The 25,067-nt window shown below is 38.8% G+C and overlaps 1 protein-coding gene across 1 annotated transcript in view; it reads right to left on the bottom strand.

Annotated features, from left to right (window-relative positions):
- The window catches only part of LOC115590466 (lamin-A-like), a 48,594-nt gene extending 24,029 nt beyond the window's left edge, over window positions 1-24,565 (bottom strand). The window contains exons 1-4 of the mRNA XM_030431830.1: window positions 24,512-24,565; window positions 23,922-23,981; window positions 23,665-23,721; window positions 23,086-23,148 (exon numbers count right to left, since the gene is read on the bottom strand). Coding sequence (XP_030287690.1) covers window positions 23,086-23,148; window positions 23,665-23,721; window positions 23,922-23,981; window positions 24,512-24,565 — 234 coding nt within the window. The remainder of the gene's footprint in view (window positions 1-23,085; window positions 23,149-23,664; window positions 23,722-23,921; window positions 23,982-24,511) is intronic.
- Between the last annotated feature and the right edge of the window lie 502 nt (window positions 24,566-25,067).

Below are 25,067 nucleotides of genomic sequence, written 5' to 3'. Positions count from 1 at the left end.
GAACAAACTATGAGATGGCTGAAAACAAATCGATAATAATAATAATAATAATAATAATAATGCATTTTATTTGAAGGCGCCTTTCAAAGCACTCAAGGACACCGCATATAACAACAACAGTACAACATTGGACAAATTAGTGTAAATGCCAATAAATAAGTAAGAAGATGCAATTACATAGTGCCAGGAGCTCTGCACAAAATTCAGATTCCGCAGTCCTCACCATACAGGAAGTCAACCGGGCCGGGTTAGGCAGGGTTGAGCTTCCGGGGGAAGAATAGTGCAATAGAGAATAGGCAAGAGTGTGTGTAGGATTCAGACTCCGCAATGTGTTGATGAAAAGATCTGGAAAAGAAGAAACTACAGCTGAACACATTCACAGAGATTCAACTAAAGTGATTAACCTGGTCAGTCTTGTCCTGCAGTTCCTTCTTCAGAACTTCTCTCTCAGCTACATCCCTCCTGTCGTGTTCTTTCTGGAGCTGAGATAACAGACATGGTCTTACACTGAGACATGTAAGAGAACATGTCTCAACTGTGACTGACAAACAAGGTTGGATAAGTTAAATAAGGATATATATCAGAGACATCTGATAAATAATGTAATGAAAACCATCATGTTCTACATCACTCCAGTTCTTAGATCTTTACACTGGCTTCCTGTCTATCAAAGAATAGATTTCAAAGTCCTGTTGTTGGTTTATAAAGCATTGAATGGTTTCGGGCCAAAATACATTTCTGATCTGCTGCCGTGTTATGAACATCCAGACCTCTGAGATCGTCAGGTACCGGTCTGCTTTCAGTCCCCAGAGTCAGAAGTAAACATGGAGAAGCAGCTTTCAGTTACTATGCACCACATATTTGGAACAAACTCCCTGAAAATTGCAGGTCTGCTCCAACACTCACCTCTTTTAAATCAAGACTTAAAACATTTCTTTTTGCCACTGCTTTTAACTGAAGTCTTTGAACTGCATTATTACTCTGAGTTTTTTTTGTTTTTTGTTTTTTTTTATAATGCAATTTTTAATGTCTTTTAAATGAAATGTTTGTCTTTTAATGTAATTTGTGTGTGCCTGTAAAGCACTTTGAGTTGCCTTGTGTCTGAATTGTGCTATACAAATAAACTTGCCTTGCCTTGCCTTGCCTTTAGTTAGAGGCTGATTTAAAGAAGCAGGTAGGTGGTTGTAAAGATTTTTAGAGTTAAGTTAACACAAAGACAAACCTCTGTGATCTTCTTCTGCAGCTTCTCCTGCAACTGAATCAACATTTCTGGCCACTTTAAGTGAAACAGAAAGAAGAAAGAGAGATTAGAGAGCAGACCAGAGAGTTACTCTTTAAAAAAACAAACATTATTTTTTATTAATTAACTGTTTCTAAAGTCTCCTGAAGTCAGTGTTGTTCAGTGCTGCACAGTTCTGTCTGTCTAAGATTGTTTTGTGTTCAGTCTCTTATTTTCTATAACAGTTAACCTCAGAGTTTCTACAGAACATCACAACTTACCAGAGAGGAAGAAGACTGGACTGGAACAGACTGGTTACTGTGAAACTGGGAAGGAAGAGATGAAGAAAGGCATGTTGTTATTAAAGATAGTTCAGTGATTTATTATGACCATTATTCAGTCAGTAAAATTGTGATTTAAAGGCTCTGTGGAGTTTAGAGCTCTCGTAGCATCATGGAGCTGTTTCTCTATAAGAAGTCTCTGTGTCGTTGAGTTGCTGTCTCAGTTCTCTGTTCAGAGTGAATTATCTGTGCATGTGATCTAATTTGGTTACACTCAGCGTACATTGCAATTGGTTGAATACCTAAATAAATACAAAGCCACAGAACATTTTAAATGTCCGGTGCTTGTAAAGAGCAGTTAGTAGTGAAGTGAAGATGAGAGCTGTGACCAGCAGCAGCAGACTGAATGAAGATCTGACCTGAGGTCAGTCTGAATCAGCTCTGAAGGTTTCCTTTGGAGATAAAGTCCAGAGCAGACTCAGTCAGTGACTACGAGTCTTTAACTGTCAAAGCAACATGCGGAAAATGTTTTCAGAATATTATTAAGGCCTACAATCCTAAAACATTTTTCTAAAATGTTCCTGTTATGTGATATGTTAACAAAGGAAGGAAGTTTTAGTTGTAACATTCTCGGGATGTTTTGGGGGTGTCGGTGAGGTAACATATTGTAGAATGTTCTTCTGTAAAACATTCCGAGAATGTTACATGAAAACAAAGAAAGGACATTCTGAAGCAACATTTAGAAAATGTTTTCAGAATGTTATTAGTTTTACATTATTATTGCTGCCAAAAAGTTAAGTTTTGTCACGATTCCGGATTTGGTGTTGTGTTTTGTTTGAGTTTTCATGCCTCTTGTGCCTTAAAGTTCCCTGTTCTTTTCCTGTGGTCTGCCCTCTGTCTCCCTCTGTCTGTCTGCCTTGTTCCCTCCTGGTCTGCTCCTCTGTGCTCCTCCCCTTCGTTAACCCACCTGGCCTCCTCCCTCCTCTCTCTCCTCACCTGTTCCTCGTCTGGTAATCAGTGTCTGTGTATTTAGTCTGTGTGTTTCCTTCACTCCCTGTCCGGTCATTGTTTGTCTTGCGCTTGGGTCGTCTGCCCCTGCTCACGCCTGTTCCTGTCTCTGTTCCCGTCTCTGTTCCCGTCTCTGTTCCCGTCTCTGTTCCCGTCGGCTTCCCATTCCCTCTGGTATGTGATTTTGCATTTTGCATTCTGATTTGAACTTTGGTTTTTATTTGTACTTTGCCCTTTTTTCCTTTGCACTTTGTTTCACTGTTCAGTTGCTACTTTGTTCTTTCCTCCCTGTTTTGTCTGTTTTGGGTTCGCATTCAGCTTTAGAATAAAGCTAGCTTTTTGTTCATTACTGCTCTTGCCTCTTGTCCCCTGATTTACTGCGTTTGGGTCTAACCCCTTTCCCCTGAGTATCCCCGTTTACCCCAGAACCTGACAAGTTTAAAGTTTAGGCTTAAAGTGCACATATCTGGGGGCCAGTTTTTGTTGATTTCTTTGTCTTTTTGGTTCTAGCAGAATGTCTAGTGGAGAAAGTGCAATTGAAAAAACGTAACCCTAACCCTTGTTTTACCTAAAAGAATATAAATAAATAATTCTGCTGAAGACTTTTGAATATTGATATCAAACTTTTACATGTGTTAATAGTCCAATTCCAATAGTTAAGGAAATGATCATTGATCCTACAGAGGTAATTTTTGTCTTAGAAGTGGGAATGTTGACATAATGTTCTAATGTTTAAATATTTTAATGAAAAGTTACTGCAAAACATTAATAGGTTTTTTTTTTTTTTTTTTTTTTTTCTCAAAGCAACTCTAAAATAGTATCATTCCAAGAACATTAAAAAACTTTAATCTAAAAATGTTTTAAGAACATTTTAAGAAGGTTATCACTAAACATTTTTGTAATGTTTTTAGAGAACATTATCCTCGAACATTCTGGGAACTTAAAACTTCCCGCTGAGAACGTTTTCAAGAACATTCTAGTTAACCTGCTCAAAACATTTTTAGAACAATAAATTGCTAGCTGGGATGACTTTAAGTCATGTGTGTGTGACTAGTTGTCACAGGTAGCGGATGTCAATCAATCTTTCAGTATACTCAATGAAATGTGTCTCTGATGCACATTACAGAGAAAAGATCCACACTTCAAGTTCCCTTTGTGGTAGCATGGTGATAAAGAAAGTCCAATAACGGAAAAGAACTAAATGTTCAGTATTGAGATCATTTCTTTAAAGTCTGATTCCCTCTAACATCAGATTCTTACCGTAACATTAAAATTGTTCCTCTTCTGTGCAGGATTTGAATATATTTTCAATGTGACGCGGTGCTCACTCAACAATATGTTAATGTGCACACACATTAATTACACCATAATTATAATACAATGTATATATTCCATATCAGCCAATCAACCTCAGTTAATAGCTAAATGTATTTTTGTTTTTTTTATTCTCCCTAAACAACAAACAAAAAACAAAAGCAAACACATACAAAAGTGAATAATATTGTGATATTTGTCTTTTCACTTTTTATCATAAACTAAACAAATATTAAAGCTGTGAGACATTTAAGAAGTGAGGACAAACGAGGCTGGAGACAAATCAGAGTAACTTGTGGAAGAGACAAAGAGTTGAGTGGACAAGTCATCTGAATTCATAAAGTTAATGATCACATTCACCTCTTTGTTCTTGGACTCCAGCTGATCCTTCAGCATCCTCACTTCACTCTGAGCTTCCTCTTTATCTCGTCTCTCCTGTTGGAGCTTCCTGATGGTTTCATCTGGGTGTTCCTCCATCTAGTTAAAGAGACATGGTATTAAATTTTTTTTTTACACATTCAGTCTAATGTAAAGCTCTGATTCATTCTGCAAAAATTAAAAAAACATCTATTGTAGTTTTCTGTGGTGCATGATTAAATGAAAGTGATTAACCTTGTCAGTCTTATCCTGAAGTTCCTGGTTCTTCCTCTGAACTTCTTCCTCTCTCCTCTTCTTCTCCTCCTGGAGTTGAGTGAAGACACAGTGTTTCATTAAGACAACAAGGAAACACAGCAACAGTGACAGACAGACAGACAGACAGCTTTGTACAGTTACACACTGGTGTTCATCAGAACCAGCAGATAGAAACACTCAGTGATGAAAACCCTCATGGTCTCATTTTGGAGGAGTCAGACTTGAAGGAGGATTAAAATGAATCAGGTAGGAGATTGAAAATAAAGGTTCTGTGAAGAATACAAATCCAAACCTCCCTGTTCTTCTGCTGCTCCTCCTCCAGGATCTGAACTCTGTTCTCAGCTTCCTCTCTCCTCTGTAGCTCCTCCTTTAACTTCTGCTTCTCCTCCTTTAACTTCTGCTGCTTAAAACGCTGCCACTTGGACTGAAAGAGAAGAACATATAAGAACTAATGACAAGAGAGTAGAGAATTTCTTTGTTTTCTTAAAAATGGCTTCTTCTGAATGGCTTCACATTTCATACATGCAATATCTGTTTTTTTTTTTTTTTTTTTTTTATAAATGTATTTCACTTTAGTATTTTACTCATCTGATTTTATTTGGTTTGACCAGTAAAACTGACGGAATGAAAACCAGGTTGTCTCCTGCTTTCATTCTGCTGAATCTCTGATTTACTACATGAAGAAACTACAGAGAGAATAAATTGTTCTTCTGCATTACAGCTTACCCAAGAGGAGGAAGGCTGTCTGGAAGTTGTTGACAGGGTGTAAAAACCAAGAGATGCATTCTTTGACACTCCCCTCATTAACCTTGACTCTGTTTTTCTTTGTAGAGGGTTCTGCTATGAGAAACAGATGGATCCCCTTGTGTCTCATATGCAGTATATACTAACCATGCCATAGATGAAAGTGATAAAACTTCAAAATGACCTGTCTGCTTAGGCAGCTGAATTATTTGCAATAACTCATGTTTTTATTCTAGGGACCGGGAAGGATAACACAGTACATACTGACTCTCAATATGCATTTAATGTGTCATGATTTAAAACACATTATGGAAAAAAAACCGACTTTTTCTTACTTCAACAGGAAAACCTACTGCTCATAGAAGTCTAATCATTAATTATGATTTTCAGTTGTTTGTACCAGATTTAGAAGACACAGATCAATAATATCATCACTTGAATAAAACCACATGAGTCTCTCCACCGAGTGGTGACATAAAAATACAGCATAGATATTGTAAAAGTATTTGATGCAACTTTTGGTCTTTGTCTGACAAAGAATCAAATCAAATCATTAATGTCTTGAGCCTCTTCAACCTGTTCTTTAGTTGACTTGGTTGTGAAAGTGACTTGGACTCAGTCAGAGAAGCTGAACTGACAACGAACAAGAACGAGGCTGCAAACAAGTGTTTAGAGGAAAAGATGAAAAAACAGAAACCTCTTTGGTTTTGGTGTCTAGTTCCTTCTCTTCAGTCTCCAGCTGCTGCTTCAGATTCTCCACTTCAATTTCAGCTTCCTTCTTCTGCTGTTTTGCCTTTTCGAAACTCTGTATCATAAAACATGTGACTGAACGTACAATACTACTGTATGATACAAATGGTAAAGAAAATGAAGCCTTGTTTTTATACTAAACAAGTGAGAAGTCTCAGCTCTGCATTTAGTCAGAATTCTCTTTATAAATTCAGATTGTCTCTGCTGCTCTGATCAAAGAGTTCAGAGCTGCACAAGTTAACTGTTAATGAATCTGATGAAGAAACACATTAACAACCTGCAGAGAGTCTGTCTGTCTGTCTACCTGTCTGTCTCAGCATTGATCTCACAGTCTAGTTATAAAGTCACTGAGGGATCATTTTTGGTATAATTATATCACAATAACTGACTGTTATTTTTATATGAGGACACATCCGTTGTTGTGTTTAAATCATGCACACTTACCCAAGATAACCGAGAATGTTTGGCTAGTTCAGCTTCTAATGTCTTCACCTGTGAGAGAAGATAAAGTGAGACATGAGAACAACATTGAAGCTTATGAATAATTATACAACATGACAGTTAATGTAAGTACAACAAGTATCTGTATACAGTCAGCTACGTTCAATATGCTGCATGTTAATAAGTTAATAAGGTCACATTGTGTACTTGAACTATCAATCAGAATAAAACGGATGCAGATAAAGAGATGAACCTCTGTGTTCTTGTTTTCCAGATGTTCCTTCAGTCTCTTCATGTTCTCCTCCTTCTTCTTCTCTTCATCCAGCTGCTGCAGATCAGATTGTTTCTTTCTAATCTGGAGGGGCAGAGAGAAGGTTGAGAGACACAATGACAGACATGTTCAGTTCTGAGTTGCAGAGTCCATCAGCACTGCCATCGACCAGAATAAGCACTTGCGACCACCAAGGCATGAAATTTCATTCATGCGAGCTGAAGAACAACTACCCTCCCAACCCAAAGCCAAAACAGGCCTCCTGGGAGCAGCGAAGGACTGGCAGCTAAGGGTGGACCTGGGAAAACAGCTTCGATTCCCTGAAAACATCACGGAAACCAGCCTTAGACCAGACATCGTCCTGCTCTCAGAGTCATCCGAGCAAGTCATTTTGTTGGAGCTAACGGTGCCCTGGGAGGAGAGGATGGAGGAAGCCAGTGAGAGGAAGAGAGAGAAGGCCAGCAACCTGACCTGCATCTTCTGTGAGGAAGAACCCAAACCCAGCTACAAAAAGTCCCAGAGAAACATACCCCCAGGGGAGCCTGAGAGGGGGGGAGAATGAGCACCCCACACGGATGGACAGCCAGGCAACGACCCATGCAAACGGACAACCGACAACGAACGCCGTATGTATATGCGGCAAGAGCTGCAAGAACTCACGGCAAGAGCTCACGGGGTCTGAAGATCCCCCAGACAAAGATGGGATGTTTGGTGAATGCGCAGCCAGAGCAGCGCTCAAGGAACAGCCTCAAAGAGACGCATGAGGAACCAGGCCGGGAATCAACCCACAGTGCCCAGAACCCCCATGCTCCAGAGGATCTTGGTGAGACGCAGGAGGTACCCCACAGAGCCCAGAACCTCCATGCTCAAGATACCCAAGTGCCAGGCATTCTACAACACCAATGACGGGTTAAGTGGCCTCCAGCCAGCAAAGAGAGCAATTGGCGGCAATTTGATGACGATGTTGACGGTATCCTGGAAGCTACCATGATGGGAGAGGCAGACAGGAAACTCCAAACAATGGCAACCATGATCATCAGCATCGCCACTGAAAGGTTTGGTTTAGTAGAGAAGCGGGCTGCCACAAACCAGTACTCCAAATCTCGTGGCCTGTATAAAATATGTGAGACATTTACAAAGAACATGTCATTCTCTGACTTACTGAATATGTTTTGTCTCCACACAAAAAAAGCCAAGAATCAGAATAACCAGGATGCAAACAGCCAAACTAACAGCCAAACCAACTGTGGTAGAAGAAGAACTGGACAGAACCTCAAAGAAATCATCTGAAATGATAAAACACAGAATAACATGACAGTTATACAAAACTGGACCTGCTGTTTGACACTAAAACATCACATCACAAATTTAATAATTTCCTACCTGGAACATGTATCTTTGTCTCTCTGCTCTGGTTGATGTGGTTCTGTTGGACTCTACAGGTGAAGCTGTTGCTGTGTCTCTTCTCCACAGTCACTCTGCTGCTGACAGTATAGAGGTCATCAGTACCTCTGACTGTCTCTGTAGGTCCAGCAGAGAGGAGGTTTCCCTCACCGTCCAGCCAGAACACCTCAGGTTCTGGATACCAGCCTGAAGATGCACACTGGAGAACCACTGCTCCTTTGTTTAGGTCCAGCCCAGATAGACTGATGACCAGTGAGGAAGCAGCACCTGATGATGAACAAAGGTAAAAGTTTATAACAAGTGTCAGTAATACAATCACCAATAGCTAAACATTTGCACAAATCTAAATGTACAACTGTAAATCTAATAACTGAATGTGATGAAACATGTAATCACAGTATCTTTGCCTTTATAATGATTTTCTTTGGACCACTCAGTCTCTCTGACCTTCAGTTTGCTGTTCCTCACCAGCAGATCAGTCTCTAACATGGAACATTGGCTCTTACAACTAACTAACAGTTGATCATGGAGCTGCATGAAGTCAAGTCAGGCACATGAAAACCAGGTGTATGATGTGATACGAGCATACAGAACATCATCTGTGAGAGGAAAACCATCTTTGCTCCACGAGCACGCGGCTGTGAGGAGCACTGGCTTGACCTTTGTGTGTGTGACTGCTGAACACTCACTTATGTTCACAGTCTACGTTCATGAATTTTACTTAAGTCTCTGGAGGGCGCTACAGAATCGACAGCGACTGATATCTTTCCTTTGACTGTCAGTATGAATGTTGAACATAATCTTTGATTGGTTGTTTGTATTTAACTGAAATAGTGGAAGGTGATTACTGCCTCAGTTGCCTCAGAGGACATCACCTTTCAAAAGTTTGCTACCGGCCTTGTATTTTTAAAGTTAGCTTAAACTAGCTGGCTAACCCTCAATGTTAAACACAAATAACTTCAAGGGAAGAGAGACATGGCTTAACACAGCCCTGGTACCATGAGGCGTGTCCTGTTGTCCGAAGCATCATCAGATTTATGTTCAAATATCCACATATATATCGTATCACATGAGCTCGTAAATGGTTAACAGTAAAGCTGATTCACACACCTGCATAAACACTAAATACAGAACCTAATGCAGCCAGTTTGACGATTTATCTGAATTTATCATGATCACATGTCAGCCTGATTGACATGTGGCACTATGTGAGGTACAGGTGGGAACAAAAGATGACACTGATTGGTTTAATTGACATGAGTTTGTACTTCGTGTCTCACTAGATGTCTGGAGTATTCGATTATTAAGTGTTCACTCACCCACAATGAGCTCAATGACAGATCCCGTGTCCAGTTTTGGAATGTAACACTGGTATCTTCCTTCATCAGAAATTTTCACTTTGGACAGTTTCAGTGAAACGTTTCCGTGCTTCAGTTCATCAATGGACACTGATGTTCGTCCTTTGTATGATGGATGTTTGGATTGTAGGAGTTCCTGACCGGAACGCCTCACGTGGACAAATATATCATTCAGGTCAGGTCTTGTCCAATCCAACGTCATGGCAACAACATCAGCCTCAGGTTTCAGGTGACAGGACAAAATGATTTCATCACCAACTGTTGCTACTATTGGCTGAGATGGAACAATTAACTGAGACTGACTTGGAAATAAACACATAAGGTTATTCATTCATGCAGTCTGGACGAGTTAAATTCTCCTCCACCGTATTGTACTCATAGCTGCAGATCCTCAATCTGAAACAAGTTGAAGGTAGATGAAGGACATTAAACAGAAGCCTGGATGAGAGAGAGGTTAGCTGAAGCATCAGCATCACAATTTTATTATATTACCTGGAAAATTAGCATAATATTTCTCCTAGAACCAAAGTGTTCAATAAGCATTAACTTATCCCCACACAGAGGCCTTTTCATGCAAACCTTCAGTCTCTGATAATTCTTTATACGCCCACAATCAATTTAGCTGGTGGCGTTATTCTCTCCTCCAGAGGAAAAGTATTAAAATGATTAAGTACAAAGCCCAAAAGGTCTTTCCAGTATTTTCACCTACTATTAAGTATATTGATATGATTTGTTTTTGTGTTCAATTAAATATATCAAACTCATACATTGAGAGTGCATTAGTGTGTGAGTTACCTGAACATGAGTGTGACAGGAGAAGATGGAAGAACAAAACACTGAGGCGTCTTCTGGGAGAAAAAATGACACAGACTAGTTAGACATTAACATTTCTTTGGAATCTGTATATATATATATATAATATACATTTACAAAATAACTGCTACATCAAAAAGTAATTCCTTAACAAACTAAATAAAATTGTCAAAAGTAAAATTGTTATTCTAAGCAAAGAGGGTCTTCCACAGTCAATACATGGATTGAAGGTTTCTGAGGGGGCAGTGCAAGAAACTCAGAAAATCAGTCGTATCAAAAGCACGATGAGGCAGAGCCAAAGTGACCACACCATCAGAAGATCAATAAATCAAGTTGACTTCACTGAGAGTTAGAAAAGCAGCTTCATCACAGATACATAATTTGCTATATAAATAACACAATAACTAATCAGCAAAAGAAGACTGTCTGTAGTGTCTCAGAGGACGAGGAGTAGTTTCTAAACGACTTCTCAGGATGGAAACAAGGAACAACTATTTGAAAAATACCAGAATGTTATAGTGGATGATACAAAAAAGTAATATTTAATGACTAATCCGAGTTCTAGATTTGTGTCAGTAACAGAAGGGTGAATGTTAGGAGACGGACATGAGAGAGAATGATACCACAGAGATTCACACCCACAGTGGAACATGGTGGTGAGAATACTCAAGTCTGGGGCTGTTTTTAGCACAAAATTGACCCCAGCCTTATCAAAAAGAGCACAATTCTATTCTTCAGGGAGACACGTTACACCCTACTAGAGCTGTAACGGATGGATGCCTCCGCGAAGTCCATTAATTCCTGATAATGGACACCTCGAAGGGCATTATCCCGCTTATACCATGGTTACTTGCCAAAGAAAAGAAATTCAGACCATTCATTTATATTTTCATGTGTATTACAATCAAAATATAAAGTTTTTGACAAGCCATAACTAAGTTTCCCTGGTAACGCCTGAGGGTTTGACTAATACCTGGAACAATCATTACTTTCCTGTAAGATTCTTATACAACAGAGACGTCGTTCACTCCTCCAGCAAACAGGACGGATCATAGATACGACTTGGCAACGGGAGATATTCTATTCCGCTCAGCGATGAGCCAGAAAGCTAACGCTATGCTAGCGAGATACAAAGTCAATAACATTGCATACGGTTTACAAACAGTAAATATAATTTAAGAGTATGCTAGCTAACAAGACCAGTTAGCTAACCAGTAATGTCACTGTCCCCAAATCACTATCAAGATCTTCACGAACAAATGACCGGCCGTCTGTAATATTACTGTGGCCGCAGCCTGAAGCAGAAAGCTGAACAGTGAACGAGATGTGAGATTATTTGCAAATCAGCAAGTTTAGAGGGGAAGTGTACTTTCTGCAGCTTGTGTGTTACAGTCGCCACCCTGTGGTGTTCAGAGGATAAGACACTGAAGGACTGACAGACTGCACTCAGTGTTGGAAATAACATATTCAGATTGGACAAGCCAGCTAGCGCATTGATTTACAGCAGTGAACAAACAATTTGACTGGAACTACTTTATAGGTGTCCGTATATCAGGGGTTGATGGCCACCCTACAGCCAATCAGAATCGAGTATTTCCCCAGACCATTGTATACGTAAGGGATAATGCCTGATGAGGTGTCCATAAACAGGAGTTAATGGACGACGCGGAGGCCTAAGAACCGTCCGACGTGGTTGCCTCCGCATAAGAATCTTACGGGAGAGTAATGAGTTCCAGGTATTAGTCAAACCCTCAGGCGTTACCAGGGAAACAAAGTTATGGCTTGTGAAAAACTTTATATTTTGATTGTAAAACGCATGACAATGTGAATTAATGGTCCAAATTTCTTTTCTTTGGCAAGTGACCAAAGAAAAGAAACTTTCTTTTCTGCGAGTCGGACGGTTCTTAGGCCTCCGCGTCATCCATTAACTCCTGTTTATGGACACCTCGTCGGGCATTATCCCTTTCTTAATGGATGACTAGGGGGCCTAAGAACCGTCTGACGTGGTTGCCTCCGCGAAGTCCATTTTACACAGTGCAAACTTCTTAACAATTCAGAGCAATATTTGGTTCAGTGTCTTATACCCAGGTTAAGCTAACTAAGAGATCTTGAGCCAACTACAGGGTCAGGGATGGTCATCTGTCTTGACTGAGTGTCTGTAACTGAAGGACTGACAGATCATGTTAAAGTGACTGTGACTCTCTCACACTCTCACATCAACATCAGAAATAACTGCACAGGAAGAGGAAGTTCTCACCAACACTCTTCAGCTGTGTTTCAGTAAGACAGTCAGTCAGTCAGCAGGAAGGCAACATGCAGGTCACATCTCTCTGCTTCAGACTGTGTGAGTCTCAGGTTTTCTTCTTTTCTTCTAAATCCTGTAGATCAAACCATCTATGCCTAATGTTTAACTTTGCTCCTGTTTTTATCCAGTGATACTTGAATTTATTCTTCTGGGGACACAAGTTCAGGACAGTTCTACTCAGAAAAGTGGTGAGTGAGAAATAGAAATTCCTAAAACTACACTTTTACATTTACATTTTTGTATCATTATTTCCAACTAAAGGAAAATTGACCTAAACCTTTTAAATCTGTTTGTATTTTGATCTAATCTGATATAAATACCAGTTTTATTTAATGTTATCTTTTTCTTGGTTTCAGATGCAGTTTTTCTTCATATTACTCCAAACAGACAGCAGCACTTTAAATATGAGCCTGTCTCTTTTCATTGTGAGGGGATTGATGGTTCAATTAAATTCAGAGGGAACACGAGTACTAAGGAATCTGGACCAGAATGTAATATTAAGAAGACATCAACAGGGTCTTCCTGCAGAATTGAAAGAGTCTATTCAGTAGACAGTGGAGAATACTGGTGTGAGACTGCAGAGGGAGAGATGAGCAACACTGTAAACATCACTGTCACAGGTATGTTTTTGTATTTCTAAAGTACATCACTAGTATTTGTTAATGACTCATAATAGTAGAAAAAATTACCAATAAATTGTAATTAAGTCATTGACTACCATTCAAAATAGCCTTTCCCTATGAAGAAACCTCTCACACGCTCCATATGAATGCATCGTCAATCTACATTTCCTTGCAATCACAAGTTATACTCAAATCTGCATTATGACTGTTTCCATGCTTTTCTGGATGTATGTTCAGCACATTATGACTGCTGACAGAGTGTTGAAAATACATAGATGGTACTGCACTTACATTATCCTATACCAACCAACATTTCGGGCTCTAAATGGCTATTTAATCACCTTAAAACAAATCAAATCTGTTTTAGTTATAACAGTGTTTGTCTTTTATTGGCAGATACATGTGCATACACTTTCATGAGTTAAGTTATCATGATGTTAAATAATTGTGCAATTCATGCTAATCATCTTGAATCACTGATATCTACTTGTCTTGCAAAGCTTAACAAAATGTAAATTTCTTGTGGAGAAATATCAACGAACATTTGCTTAATATCAATCACTATGCAGATGACACTGCTTTATATGATATAGATAATACAAACACTCATTTGTATTACTATATCTCTATGTCTATATATTACCTGTATTAATTATCCCCCTTCATAACATGTTGTTCAGATGGTCCTGTGATCTTGAGGAGTCCAGTTCTTCCTTTAATGGAGGGAGATGCTGTGACTCTGCACTGCAGAAACAAGACAATTACCTCCAACCTCACAGCTGATTTCTACAAAGATGGCGTCCTCATGGAGAGCAGTCCTACAGGGAAGATGGCCATTAACAGAGTCTCCAAGTCTGATGAAGGCCTCTACAAGTGCAGCATTCCTGGACTTGGAGTGTCACCTGGAAGCTGGTTAGTTGTAAAAGGTAAAACTATAATCTGCATTATTTCAGGTCATAATAACTGTAATTATGTTGAGTATGTCTGCAGTGCCTCCAGAGTGCAACTGACTGTTTATTTCTTCTATTATTAGTTCATTGAAGAAGCAGAACACCATCTCATTATCACTGTCATTGGTGTGTTAATTTGTTATCATATCAGTCATTGTTTGAACTCCATGAGATTATCCCCTTAATGTGTAAGGGATTACATGGATTTCAACCTTTGTAAATCTTGTACTACAATGAGTGTAACAGTGTAAAACAAAAAACTACCCAACCTTTGTTTTCCAGCTGGTTCTGTGACCCCTGAGAGTCCCGTCCTCCCTGTGACTGTAGAGACAGTCACTCTGAACTGTAGAGACCAGAACACCTCCACCAACCTCACAGCTGATGTCCACGAAGGTGTCCTCCTCTTTGGGAGCAGCTCCGAAGGAGAAGTGACCATCCACATTGTGTCCAAGAATCGTGAAGGACTCTACAAGTGTAACATCTCTAATATTAGAGAATCTTTCGCAAGTTGGTTGGCAGACAGAGGTAAAACATTCAAAAATGATTCCATCTAACTGCTAAAATAGATATTTTAAGATTAAAACATTAGCTCAGTATATTTTCAGCATTCCTTAGAGACAACCTGTTACATCCTGCTAATGCTGCTACACTCTTACATCAGATATATTCTCTTGTCCTTACAGAAGAGCCAAGAGAGTCGTGGCCCTACTTGTATGTTATCCTCATCTTAAGGACCATTTTTACCATCTTGTTGGTGCCTCTGCTGCTGCTGCTGGTGGGACTGCTTCACTGTGGGAAACTCAGAGTTACAAACAAATAACTCAAACTCACATACAAGTAACAGACTGATGAATGACCAACACAGAGTCAAAGCTTGTTTACATTTCATCTTTACGTTCTTGACTTTTACTATAGTTTAAGTTTGGTGTTTAGCTTCTCTGTGCTATGTGTTTAGTCTTGCAGTGTCTGTTTGACTTTCTGACGCTCAGACAAGATTTAGAAACCACAGAGGTACTGACTGACTGATGCATCAACTATTTTTACAAAGCCACACGTCAGTTCTCTCAGTTAGTAAATGTTGTTCTGTGTTCTATTTTAGAGTCACATATGCTGGTGATAATTTGAGCTCCTCAGACACAAACCACACGAGAAAATGTCTGTATGTCTGTAGACGAGGCGTTCAGGAGGCTCAGTGGACACAACTAATAGTTTATGGTTTGAGAAGCTTAAAAGGTCAGATGTGTCTCGAATGTATATAAGGAAACATAAAGTCAGCGTGTCTAAATATTCACATTAAACGATCTGCTGTGTTACTGAGTCACCTGTGTTTTGTGTTTTGTCTGTTAGACCGAAAATATCAGAACAAACTGAATTAATAAACTGAAAAAATAAAATAAGAATATAACAGAAAGGTGAACGTAGTGAGAGACCAGAGTCTTCAGAGAAGTAGAGAACATAATTATTCTGAGTTGTATTTTTGAACTGTTTTCTTTGTAAAAGTTCAGTTCTGAGAATGAAAAAAAAATAATAAGAATAATTATATATATTATATATATATATAATTTTTTTTATTACATATTCATGTTTTTATGTATATAATGTACCTTTACCTCTGTATACAATGTACATTGCCGCCTGTATATAATTGACATAGAATACAGTCCTTTCTATATTGTATCTTTCTATTCTATCTAAATATTCTTTAGTATTTTTTAAGGCTTGCACTTATTGTATGTCTGTCTAACTGCTCGATATGGAATTAATAAAAAGTGTAAAGTTTAAAACCTAAAGTTGAGTGATATTTGATTCAATATTCATAAAAAGAATATATATTTTTGATGAAAAAAAGTGATGTGACTTCCTCTTTACTACTTACTAAAATGTGTGTTTTCATTCACATGTACCTAAAAACGGCAACATGCTGCCCTGCAGGACACTTCAGGAGCAACCAATAGGAGTGATTTGTGTTTTTGTGTTTTTAGTGTCAAGAACACTTCGACAGGAGGAGCATTAAGTGGACAGGAAGAGGAAGTTCTCATACGCACTACATAGTTGTTCATCAGCCTGATTCTCAGTCAACAGGAAGACAGCATGGACGTCACAACTCTTCTCTACAGACTGTGTGAGTCTCTGGTTTTCTCCTTATTTCCATATTTTAAATCCTGTAGATCAAACCATCAGTGTCTGATATTTAACTTGGCTCCTGTTTTAATCCAGTAATGACTGAATTTATTCTGCTGGGGACACAAGTTCAGGATAGCTATACTCAGAAAAGTGGTGAGTGAAATGGAAAATCCTCAAGATACCTGTTTTAAATTGTGTGTCTAGTCAACCAATGACTTTTGTTTTCATTTAATTTTTTATATTGTTTCATGTGTCAAACAGTATATTTCCCTGTTCTGAATGTTTCTTTGCAAACACTATCATCTCTTTCTTGGTTTCAGATGCAGATTTTCCTCATATCACTCCAAACAGACTCCAACATTTTCAGTTAAAATCTATCTCTTTTCAATGTAAGATGGGTTTGCTTCGCTTGAGACGGTTCACCAATGCTGCAGACATTGATCCAACATGTATTATTGAGGAGACGCCAACAGGGTCCTCTTGCACAGTTGATAGAGCCTATCCAACAGATAGTGGAGAATACTGGTGTGAGACTAAAGGAGGACAAAGAAGCAACAGTGTCAACATCACTATCACTGGTATGTGTGCTGTATTTCTGAAACCAATACATGTTATACCTGTTTTAAATGTGTCTTACTAACAATCTGTGTTTTTTTAATCGGTATGTCCAGTATCATACTGGATGCTCAACTGATAGAATTGATGACTCTCAGGTCGACCAGGCTGTAAATTAATGTTAGCAACAGATTTTCTTAATGCATATTATTGCAGAATCATGAAAGACCTTGCATTTCATGTTAACCTACATCCTAGTATCTACAGTAGGTCTTGTATCTACCCTCATCTGTCTGCATTTACATGTTTTCAATATGTTGTTCAGCCGGTTCTGTGATCTTGGAGAGTCCTGTTGTTCCCATTTCGGGGGGCAAAAATGTGACTCTGCATTGTAGAAACAAGGAAACTTACCTCCAGGCTGATTTCTACAAAGATGATGTCTTCATGAAGGGAACATGATCATTCACAATGTCAAGAAGTCTGCTGAAGGACTCTACAAGTGCAGCATCCCTGGTGCTGGAAGTTCGAACATCTCTGTCATTGCCATACTAAATTCCCTTAAATCCATTAGATTGTGTTTCGAAATGTTAAAAAACAATGACGAAAAGGATTAAACCGATAATCATCTCAATGTCTAAGTTCCATAAAGTGATTAAACAAGGATATTTCATCAAACTTCAGAAAATGCATCAAAACGTTTGTTTTCCAGCTGATTCTGTGATCCTGGAGAGTCCGGTCCTCCCTGTGATGGAGGGCAACAATGTGACTCTGAGCTGTAGGAAGAAGACGACTTCCTCCAACCTCACAGCTGATTTCTATAAAGATGGACTCCTCATTGGGAGCAGCTCTACAGGAGAGATGATCATCCACAGTGTCTCCAAGTCTGATGAGGGAAACTACAAATGCAGAATGTCTGGAGCTGGAGAATCACCAGAGAGCTGGTTGGCTGTCAGAGGTAATCACTGCACTATTTAATATCAAAATAGCAGAAAAAAATGATTAAAAGATGCAATTTTACCATGCCTGCAGTCTGAAGGCAGCATATCTATTCACTGATCATTTTCTGTGTGTAACATCAACTAATGGCTCTCTAAGAAGCATATCTCCAAATTTCCTTTTGTTCCACAGTAATGCTCTTTAACACAGCCTGTTAGGAACTATTGATGCTGCCATGCTGTTACAGCAGATATATTCTCTTGTCTTTGCAGCTCTTCACAGAGAGACGTGTCCCTCCACGGATCCGTCCTTCTACGTCCTCCTCTTAAGGACCATTTTCACCATTGTGCTGGTGGCTCTGCTGCTGCTGCTGGTGGGACTGCTTCACTGCGGGAAACTCAGAGTTACACACAAATAACTCACACATGTGTACAATTAGCAGACTGATGAATGAACAACACAGAGTATCTTTGAAGCTTGTCTGTTATTACGATCCAACATCAGGCTTATTTGCTGAGTGACCAAGCATCTTTTCTGTCCTGGGAAATCTGGCAGGTCACCAGGATTTATTACATCTCGTCTTCATCTGTTTTTACTTTCATGATATTTTAACTTTGGTGTAAAATGTCTCTGCGTTCTGTGTTCAGTGTTGCAGTGTCTGTTTGACTTTCTCACACTCAGACAAAGTTTAAAAACCACAGAGGTACTGACTGACTGATGCATCGACTATCTTTTCAAAGCCACATGTCAGTTCTCTCAGTCAGTAAATGTTGTTCTGTGTTCTGTTTTAGAGTCACAGATGCTGGTGATAATTTGAGCTCCTCAGACACAAACCACATGAGAAAATGTCTGTATGTATGTAGACGAGGCGTTCAGGAGGCTCAGTGGACACAACTAATAGTTTATGGTTTGAGAAGCTTAAAGGGTCAGATGTGTCTCGTATGTATATAAGGAAACATAAAGTCAGCCTGTCTAAATATTCACATTAAACCATCTGCTGTGTTACTGTGTCACCCGTGTTTTTGTTTAGCCTGTCTGAAAATAACAGAACAAACTGACAACTGAAATAATACAATACAAATATAACAGAGAGGTGAATGTAGTGAGAGGCCAAAGACATAGAGAACATTGTAAATATTTTGAGTTGTATTATTTAACAGTGTTCTTTGTTAAAGTTCAGTTTTAGAATTAATTGTTGGGCAGCAATAGTTGTTCAATAGTAGGAAGTCACAAAACCATTGTAAGCAGTATGTCCATACAGCCATTGTAAAACCTAATTAATCAGAACAGGTAATATGAGAATAATTACTCCTTCTGTTATTATAGTCCATTGGCGCCACCCAGTGGCGTAATTGAGCAAGAGAAGTAAGACATTTTGACGTGCCTGGTGTCAGGAGAGAGAGGAAACAAATGTGAAGCTGATATCTTATTCAGCTAACTGAAATGTGAATCACATGAATGCTACATAGCCGATCGTTTCGTTGTTATGTTCCCGGTAAGCTAGTTCATTAAATCGGACAGACAAGGTTAAGTTCATCTTTTAAATGTTGTAAACATGTATGATTATTGAGATGTACGATATTTCAGTTGTAATGGTGGAGAAACACAAGTGAACTGTTGAAGTGGATAAATAAGTGATTGCTCTGCACGTTTTGTGCAGGCTGTTTTTTGTTGAGACTATTCCCCGGACAGAGCTGTGCTGCTGGAGTCGCCTCCTGATCTTCACCCATCGTCTCCATCTCCTCACTGCTCATTTGATAAAGTCGTGTTCAAGAAGAAGAAGAACCTGCAGATTTCTAGATTTAGTAAAGTCACAGTTCTGTATGTCAGCAGAGTTCAGCCTGTCTGTCTGTCATTCCTCTTTCACCTTCAGATGACTCAAACACAAGAGAAACAAGATGAGAGATGTTTTGTCATGTTTTGTCACTAATTTAGTTCACATGATATCCTGGTCTGAATGAAAACTGAGTTCTGATTGGCTGCAGGTTGTGATGTATTACTGTTTAATGTGCGCATAGTGTGGCTCAGGTTAAGCCTGTTTGCTCTGTGAGCACATTTATAATGTACATATATAAAAACAGCTGAACTGCTGATATCAACATGTAATTAGAAAATAAGACTGTTAAACTAAAACATGATGTATGATAAGTCATTCATGTCAGGAGATGAATCACAGTCTCAGTTCCCCGGACAGAGCTGTGCTGCTGGAGTCGCCTCCTGATCTTCACCCATCATCTCCATCTCCTCATCATCTCCATCTCCTCATCATCTCCATCTCCTCATCATCTTCATCCTCCATTCACATCACTCCCGCCTGCTTCATCCCCTTCCATCCTTGTGGAAATCAGGAGGGACAGTTTTCTCTTCTTAGGTCGGTGGTAGGATCTCTATTTCACTCAAACAAAAAGGATTTATGAAGGTGTCTGGTTCACCTAAAGGCTAACTTGATATTGGAACACACTTGTGTGTTTATTTGTTTTTATTGACAGACAATTCATTCTGAAATCTTTGTTATGTTTGTTGTTGGTTGAATCACAGCATTTCATAAGTGTGTGAAGTACACTGGGTTTGAGCCATACAGCCAGATATGCTACATTTGTTGCATCATTGAATTGGTTACAGTGGTTTAAATGGTTCAAGTCCAACAGGTGTATAACCTTAATGATTCCTGTAACAAAATAGAGGTGTGTTGCCATAACTGAATGGAACATATGAACAGTTATTGTTCTACAGACAGGAAATAAAATGAGAGCAAATAATACACTACAGTTAAACACAACAGTACTTGGTTGTTGGTGTGAGTTATTGTTAAAGTATCTGTACTTCAGTGTTTCATCATGCACCAGTCTCCTCTTAGAACTAAGACACTCAGATCCAGCCTTTAAACTTGTCTGCTGGGGCCAAGTGGGTTACAAAATAAATAAAGTCAGCAAACTTCCAATAAGAGTTTTGATAAGTTATTATGAAGTCAGTGAACGTTTCTCTAAAAATAAGGACACAAGGATACAAATTGGAACATAAAGATTTAACATAACTTTCTTTTCTTCAAACTGATATTTTAGTCCCAGTTTTTTTTTTTTTTTTTTTTTTTAAAGAAGGGCTTTATTAATATAACTGTGGTAGAGTAGCATAGCTTCAGTTTGTTGAATATCTCCATATAGTTCAGGAGAGAATCAGTCAACATATTGTGTGAACGTTACATTCATCATGATTTCTGAATTTGAATCCTGGTGCACCATAAAATCCACTGATGTTCACTGACATTTATGAAAAACATATATTTACTGTTCAGAAGATCCAGAATACACTTCCTGTTTCATAACTACCTTATATACATTTGTGTTGTAAAATAAAGTTGAATCTAAATTTTCAGCTTGTTGACTTTATTTTATTCTGTATAACAACTGAATATGTTTAATATGTCACAAGAGAAAAGTGTAATAATGTGTGATTGAATATGAATAACAAAGGTTACTGTGTGTTGTTTCCAGGTGAGACAGTGATGTGATGTCATGTTTACTGCATTCCAAGCAGGAAGATGTGAGTCCTGATGTTCCAGATGTTTCATGTCTTCAGTCTGCTGGAGTTCAGCACTGTTTCCCCTCAGAGGGAATCTTTGTGTTTATGATGCTTCATTTCTCTGATGGCTCTGATCTCTAACAGAGGAGACGCTCGCACTTCATATGGAGGAAATAATGCTGTCACATCTGGACTCATTATTATCTTTCATTAAATACGATATAAGTTATATTGAATCTCTCCAGGATGGCTGATGAGGGAGACCTGCAGGATGTCTGTACAGCTCCACAGCTTCAGGTCCTCCAACACCAGCTGAGCACGAAGATAAGTCCTGTCACAACTACAGCAACCCACCTGTAACACAGATATAAAAGATTATCATTATTATTATTATTGTTGTTGTTGTTAATTCAAATGGAACACATCACCAGTCGTGAAATAAAGGAGAAAGTCAATTTAACAACATTTATCAAGAAATCAAGACTCACAGTGAAAACTTGTTCAGCCTTGAGGTTGAATGAGTCCTTAAATGTGTGTTTGATGGGTTCTTCGTTGTTGAGCTGTATCTTTAAGACCCAGCCTCCCAGCTGTTGGTCCTGCAGGAGGGAAATTGATTGTCAGATGGAGGAAGAGAAAGAAAGAGGAGAGAACAAATGAATGTGAGCGAGTGTTAAATCTCTGGTGTTTATAAATGATTACATTTCACTCTTTATGTGAACATGAGAACATGGATTCATGTTGGTTTGAACACATGTGAAATATTCCTCATACACTTGGTTACAATATATAAAACTCATAATTTTTTTATCCTCACATGAACATCATTACCTTAGTGGATGTGTTAATGAGTTGGAAATATTTGCCCTGTGAGTTGACCTTAAAGACAACTGCAGGTCCTGTCGTTGAGTTCTGACTGAGCGAGCTGCTGTTCTGTTTCTGGGAGACAACACACATAGATCAGTCATTAAAGATCAATCAACTTATATCAATATGTCGCTCACATCCCTGTGTGTGTGTGTGTGTGTGTGTGTGTGTGTGATTTCTCCAGACAACAAACAGACAGATGGATGTTGATCTTACAGCAGGAAGTGACAGACTGACAGAACCTGAACTGTTTCACTGCTGACTGACTTTATAATACTTGTTGACATCTAATCAATTCAAAACAGCACAAAGACAACAATGTTTTACACTCTCATAAACTTGTGTTTATTCTGAATTTGATGTCAGCAACACATTTCAGACCTGTTGGGACACACACACATTATTATTGTATTGTTATTGTAGTTTTGTCTAATTTAACATAAGCTGTAAGTCTAATGTTATTTAATGTTTCTTCTCAGAACTGACTGAACAGAACAGTTTGTAAATCTCAATCAGATGAATGAGAAATATACATTCAACCATTAGTTTTCTATGAACAAGTCTCTTGGAACATGATTCGTTATGTTGGTTTTGTAACAAGACATAAAGGCTGAACTGAGGAGGATTTATTTGTTTCTTTTCCTCTCTAAGCTGATGAACAACAGTGAGAGTACTTCACCTTTAAAGTTCTGGTTCTGATCTTAAACACATGTGGTTCTGTTTTGGTTCTAACTCCCTGCTGTCACATGATCTGCTGTGTTTGCTCACCTTTATATTTCCTTTCATTGAGACATGAAAGGGAACATAACATCAGTCACAAACAGGGTCGGACAGGTTACACAAGCATGTATATCAGAAACATGTGACAAATAATGTAATGAAAACCATCATGTTGTAGTTTAGTTGGAGGCTGATTTAAAGAAGCAGGTCGGTGGCTGTAAAGAAATCTTTAGTGGAGAACACAAAGACAAACCTCTGTGATCTTCTCCTGCAGCTTCTCCTGGAACTTCTGTCTCAACATTTCTGGCCACTTTGACTGAAACAGAAAGAAGAAAGAGAGATAAGATTCAAGATTCAAGAGGAGTTTATTGTCATTCCAGCCATATACACAGTGCAATGAAATAACGTTTCCCAAGAAACAAACAGTGCAAACAAGCAAACAACAACAGAGAGCAGACCAGAGAGTTCATCTTTAAAAAACAAACATTATTTTATTCATTCAGGCACATTTCCAGCATGTATCATGTACTTTTTATTATTGTTACTGTAATTATGATGAGTCAGTTTTAATTGTAATTTTGTTTCCCTTGTGTGTTATGTTTCATTGTGTGTCATGACGTGTTTGTCCTGACTGGATGTTTGTGGTTGGAGGTTGTGATCAGCAGTGAGAACAGTCCTGCAGCAGCTGTCCTTCTGTCAGTCACTCTACAGGAAGTCACTGTTGTTCACTGCTGCACACTTCTGTCTGTCTGTGGCAGCTTATCTGGGCTACTTTATATCTAGATCAGGAAACATCAGAGTGTGTGAACTGTAATCCTGTATGACCACTTACCAGAGGGACAGACTGGACTGGACCAGACTGGACCTGACTGGTTCTGTTTCCTCCAGACTGAGAATGAATAGAGAGATAAAGAGAGACATGTTGTGATTAAAGCTGGAGAACATTCAGTCTGTCCTGCAGCAGCTCTTCATCTGTCACTGATCACACAGAAAGCTCTGTGACTAAAACACAGTGCTGTTTGATTTTACACTATTAGTTTATTTTCTACTCCAGGAAACCAACAATTGTAATTCTACATGACAGCTTACCAGAGGGAAAGACCGGACTGTATCAGCTGATCTTCTTCCTGGTTGTGAAGTTAGAGAGATCTAAAGAGAGACAAGTTTTTATTGAGGATCTTAATAAAAATGTGTTTATTCCTTCAACCATTAAAAAGACTTGACAGGAAAGTCCTTGTTTTGTTTCAATTATCTGTCAATTTCTGAATAATGTATTCACATATGGCTACAGTGTGACTACATTACAACTGGTTTAAAGCCTAAAAAATACACAGAAATCTTGGAATTTTAAAATGATTAATGTCTGCTGCTTGTAAAGATCAGTTAGTAGTGAAGTGAAGATGAGAGCTGTGACCAGCAGCAGCAGACTGAATGAAGATCTGACCTGAGGTCAGTCTGAATCAGCTCTGAAGGTTTCCTTTGGAGATAAAGTCCAGAGCAGACTCAGTCAGTGACTACGAGTCTTTAACTGAACTGAACAAAATGATGAGAATCAGCAAAGTGATTCATGATTTCCACCTCTACAGAGAAGCAGCACACTCACAACTGGACTGTCACACACCGACTCTTCCTCCTGATTAGACGAGGAAATCTCAAGAGTAAACAACAGCAACATAAACCTTCAAGTTGTCAGAGTCCAGATCCTTCATCAGGGTCTGCAGGTCGGTCTCCATCTTCTGAATCTCTTCCTTGAGCTGCTTGACTTCAGTTTGTTTCTTTTGAAAAAGTGATTAAAGCGAAAATGAGGAACAATTTATATTCATTCAACTAGTTTGAAGTCAACATTGATAAAAGTGTTGATGTAACTTGTATGACTGTATTTTATCATGTATTTAATTCCCAGCAGACACTGTCCTCCTACAACAGCATCAGTCCTCTCAGCAAGTGTCCCAGAACACAGTGAGGAGACAAGGAGCCCTCTAGAGGCCAGAGGAGGTAAGACAGGAGCAAAGGAGGAAGTCCTGCTTCTAGTTCAGATCTTCTCTCCTGCTTCTTCTATGACATCTGTTTGGTTATTTTCATTTGACATCTTCTAATAAACATGACTTCATGAATCAAACATGGAAGCTGAACTCTTTGGAGCAGAAAATGTGCAGCAGTGACACATTTAAGGACAAACATGTTGGATACAGATCAGTGTGTGTGGGTTGAGTAGACGTGTCAGTTCTGTAGTTA

Source organism: Sparus aurata, chromosome 10 (genome assembly GCF_900880675.1).
Source record: "Sparus aurata chromosome 10, fSpaAur1.1, whole genome shotgun sequence".
Lineage (NCBI taxonomy): Eukaryota > Metazoa > Chordata > Actinopteri > Spariformes > Sparidae > Sparus > Sparus aurata.
The sequence above is the reverse complement of the archived record's forward strand: the minus strand, read 5'-3'. Positions and strand labels throughout refer to the sequence as shown.